We start from the raw sequence: 4553 nt of genomic DNA on the forward strand, positions 1-4553 counted from the left end.
AATGCAAGTCCTGTCCACATTAAATATGGTCCTATGTCAAGTAAATGGTTCCCATTTTATTAAACTGACTAGAATTTCATCCTGTAATAACATTATTTTATTGAAAACAAATGATCTCATATTATAGATTGATTTAAGATCAGGCACTTACAACCACAGATGCACTCTTGGCACTCTTCTGTATTACTACAGTGATCACTTACAAACAGACTGATGGTTTGTCAGTACACAGGATAAGATGTGCTGCCTAGCTTTCTTTTGGGAGAGAAGTGCTGGAAGTTATGACGAGCCAAGCGTGACACATCTTGGATCTGGTCAGAGTTACTGGACACTTGGGGTATCGAGAGATCCTGAAAAATAATAAAAACCACCATGAGAGAACTATGACATGTCGAATAAACTGCAACTATTTTAAAGACTGTAATAACATTTTGGTTTGAATTCAGTAGTAAGCCAGCAGTGCCTCACTTCCAGTTCCTCAATCCGTGACCCTGTGGAGCTGTTCTGATTCAGACTGCTCCGCAAGTCGAGGCTGCTGGGTGGTGGCAGCGTGCTCTGACCGGTGTTAACCCAGCCTGAGAGACAGTGCTGGAGAAGAGCAGAGATATCCATTAATATGAAAAACTGTGGTACACTGCTAATATTTATGTTAACTTTGACACAGATATGCTGACACAACATTAACAATTAGGTTCCCATTTGAGCGCTTACTCACCGATGGTAAGCCCAAACTCTCCGAAGGGTCAAAGCTGCACCGCCGATGAGCTTTGTACTTGTAAGGTGGCAAGAGGGTGGAGCGTGGGATGCTGACCCTTTAAATAAGAGTAAGTGCATTTTAGACTCTCTAAAACTTGGAATGTGAAATGTGCCATTCTCCATAATCTTCCACTTGAGCTTTCTCATCTTCATACAAGTTTGTGTATCTTTGTTACAGTGGTGGCTCTCAAAGGTAATTCATATGTGCAGTTTTTGGTTGTGATGGAAATTATTTCAAACAGACCCTTGTCCTCCACAGTGTTAATCGGCCTGCAAGCTGTAACCACCCACTTAGCTATCACCGTTGAAGGTTTGTTGCCTGTGGAGTTGTCCAGGTGTCTCTGTTGCAAACTATCCAGTGTGGTCTGCCATTGGCGAGGGGGAGGAGGGTTCACTGTATCAGCTGTGTGTTTGGCCAGCAAGTGGTATTTGTAACTCAGTTCACATCAAGAGTAAATGCAAAGAACTTTGTTCTTGTTAAGAGGCTTGGCAGGGCTTTGAAGCTGAACTTGCCATTCAAAAGACCCTTTTCTTTATCCATTTCTGCTGCTGCATCGCTACCTGATTTCCTTAACTACAAGGCGGTGCCGAGAGTCAATGTGCATTTGTTAATCGCATGTCAAATAATTTGTGCCTTTAAAAGGAATTTGCATTAACTTGTTATTATTACATTAACTTTGACAGCCCTAATTATAACCTTCGCTAGGTGGCAGATGGGGATAATTTACAAATGATATTTTGAAAACACAGGGCAGAGAAGCTGAAATAAAAAAGCAAAACAACAAACTAAGAGCTATAAGTGGCAGAGTGTCAGTATTGCTCTTCTTAGTTAATGCACCTTTTAAGGATGGCACAGTATTACTGTTACTGGCATTTACAACAGCAGCATTTATAGACATAAACATAAATTCAGTATCAGGACATATTTCAAAAAGAAATAAATAAGCAATGTCAAGGTCTCACTAGCGCCCACGAGTCTGTTTTTATTTGATGATGGCAGTCTATGTCAGAGTAAAATTAAAGAGGTCTGCCTTTGAGCTAGTACCACTACCAATATATAAATATCGTTTATTGTTCATAAGTGGTTGAAAAATGCAGTTAAATGCACATCATCATTACCTGATGAGAGCTGGTTGAGCAGCAGTGTGCGAGTGGGAGGACTTGTGCTTTTTGCACACAGGACAGCATTCCTGAGAGTGAAGTGGCACGGGGAACAGTCTGCTATTAATCCTATAAGAGAATGTGCCTAGACCAGAGGTATGTAATTAGAGACAAGAGTTATTTCAACTATCATGAAAAGAAAAATGAGATGAGAGCAGTAGCATTCAAATAAATAACCATTTTTACATTGATCAGTGTCTCTGTTGGCCTCTGGGTCACCCTTGTCTGTTAAAAGCGCCAGCCCCGAATGGTTCTCCTCAGAAAATCTATGAAGAGAGCCAGTTAATAGTAATTAAATGAAGCTACCATCAATCACAGGTAAACTTCACTCACATGAGTCTCAGGTGCAATGAAGTGAGAAGCACTCACTCTGTTTCTGGGCTGTGGACACACTCGTCCTTATTGAGAGATCGAAACACACGCAGGTCATTGAAGAACTTGTCAGATCGCTCTATGAGTGAGTCTTCAACATCCAGGACTCCTTTGAGGGGAAAAAACATTTTGCTCCATTACGTGATTATTTGTATAAGAAATAAATAGGTGAAAAGACAGACCAGTAAGTCATACCTGCTATCCAGTCATATCCAAGTAAGGGCTGCAAATGATGTCTGTCTGAGGCAGGTATCTCTTCACATTTGTCAGACTGAAATGTGACTTGACTCCGCACCTCCCTCTGCAAACAAATGGTGAGAGGATTAGTTATCACTATATTCTACTTCAATCCTTTCCAGCAAAATGCTGTTAAAACAAATAATTGATCTTACTTAAAAATATAAGTTCACACAAAATCCACACACGGCACAACATGCAGAGTGTTACCATGTTGTTTCATCTGTCCTCCCAAACTCAGTTAAAAGCTCCAAAAAATTAAAACAGCTCAGGCAACTTAATGTATGTTTGATGTGGACACTAGTGGGTCCTAAAATCTCACATTTTTCTTATTATCTTTGCTTATACTTTGCTGTATATTAAATAATAGCCCCATACTGTGAGGAGCATGAGCAAATAGAGAAAAATTAAAATTACAAACAGTATATGGGATAACTGTATGCATACTGTACTGTAATGGGTCAGATTATTATTATTAATTATTCTGAACTGACACAATTGATGAGCATTTTATTCTTCTTTTAAGATGTAAAAAGATGAGATGGCTGATAATAATTGACAGTATGGAGACTAATGAAAAAACAGAGACAAGCTTGAATAGATTATACTATGCTTCTTTTGCTTACCTCTTCTTTTCCCTGATTGACTAGACAGGACTTGGTGATGGGTGGCCTCATGTCCTGTAGTCCGTCCTGGACTCGCAGATGTCTGTCGCTGTCTTTGAACATGTCTGATGAATCTGTATGTTGAGCATCCCCTGCACTGATTTCAGAGGACAAAGATGGAGTGGAAAGGGTCTGCCAGATGCCTGTTTGTCTCTCACACGTATCTGATGGGGACAGAGGAACACATTTCTCCATCAGTAACTCAGGACTTTATTCACCTCTTGAACACCACAGAATGTGGACGCTCACAAGCAAGGTGCAATAAACAACAAAAAACAAATGTGCAACATGGACAGATGGTCAAATAATAAAAAATATCATTCCAAATATTTTAAAATATTCACATATAAACACATCAATCACATTAGAACATTGAAACTCAAGGAACAATTGATCTTTCCAGAGCTATCCATCATCTTTATCTTGTAAACAAAGTTGTATATTTAGGTCACATTATGACATCTGAGCTGTGTCCATTACAACTGTGTAATCCATCCTTTGACATACATTTAATAACCCCAGAAAAATCTGACCTTGACTACAGAAAACCTTAATTTTCTTTAATGTTATTTCACTTGAAACTTGTTTTGTAGGAAATACATTTTAGGGAGTTATGAAAATTGACAAAATCAGTGGTGAAGGAAAGTATCCAGTATCCCTTACTTAGGTCAAATTACTACTCCCACACTGAAAAATCCATGAATTATAATCAGGAAAATGGTCCCTGTGACTGAATCGTTAGATTATTATTAATCATGAATTAATAAAGGCAGGATTTTACTGTTGCAGTTGATTGAGGAGGAGAAAACGTACATTTTTGTACAGGAATGTACTGCATTGTAATGACTTTCTTCATTGGGCTAGTTTAGTGCAGAGATTTAAAAATATTGCTAATGTTGACATCCTGGAGGAAAACGGTCCTTTCTCATCTCAGCTCATATCGGAATTGTCTTAGCCTCGTGTAAACTGCTTCATTACCCGCAAATCTCACAGTAGGTTTGGCGAGGGCGGCCCTGGCATAACCGCGGTCTCCATCGGTTAGGGTCACCATCTCTTCAGGTTCTCTCCTTTCCTCTGCCTCGTTCTCTCTCTCCCTCTTGCGGCCTTGACTGCAGCCGCGTAGCCGCTCCAGCTTCTCTCTCTGCTGCCTCAACTGGTTCAATAAATGTTTGTTACGTTCTCGTAAAGCGTCTAGACGGTCCATGGAGGACATGATTAAAATATATGCCACGTTAAAAATGTCGTTTATCAAACTGGAGGTGAACGAAACAGCTAAAGTTTCAGACTTTTTTGTAATTTAAACCTGACTCCAGTTCCTTAACAACTCGTTAACAACAATGTTCTGATTGGCTGCGAATCTTT

General features: G+C 39.6%; 1 protein-coding gene across 1 annotated transcript; it reads right to left on the reverse strand.

Moving 5' to 3' along the window:
* Positions 1–4553, reverse strand: miip (migration and invasion inhibitory protein). The gene is made up of 9 exons (XM_020598151.1): positions 4170–4553; positions 3153–3355; positions 2485–2590; positions 2287–2398; positions 2104–2183; positions 1876–2002; positions 716–812; positions 469–588; positions 1–350 (listed from the first exon to the last, which is right to left on the reverse strand). Exons 1-9 carry the CDS (start codon positions 4402–4404, stop codon positions 222–224), a joined length of 1209 nt encoding a protein of 402 aa, XP_020453807.1. The 5' UTR covers positions 4405–4553; the 3' UTR covers positions 1–221.

Source organism: Monopterus albus, unplaced genomic scaffold, assembly GCF_001952655.1.
Source record: "Monopterus albus unplaced genomic scaffold, M_albus_1.0 scaffold36.1, whole genome shotgun sequence".
Classification (NCBI taxonomy): Eukaryota; Metazoa; Chordata; class Actinopteri; order Synbranchiformes; family Synbranchidae; genus Monopterus; species Monopterus albus.

Coding starts and splice junctions, on each gene's coding strand:
- miip (XM_020598151.1), bottom strand. CDS start 4,404: ATGTCCTCCATGGACCGTCTAGACGCTTTACGAGAACGTAACAAACAT. Junction 2,184..2,286: donor GTCCACAGCCCAGAAACAGA/GTGAGTGCTTCT, acceptor CTCTCTTCATAG/ATTTTCTGAGGAGAACCATT. Junction 351..468: donor CACGGATTGAGGAACTGGAA/GTGAGGCACTGC, acceptor ATTATTTTTCAG/GATCTCTCGATACCCCAAGT.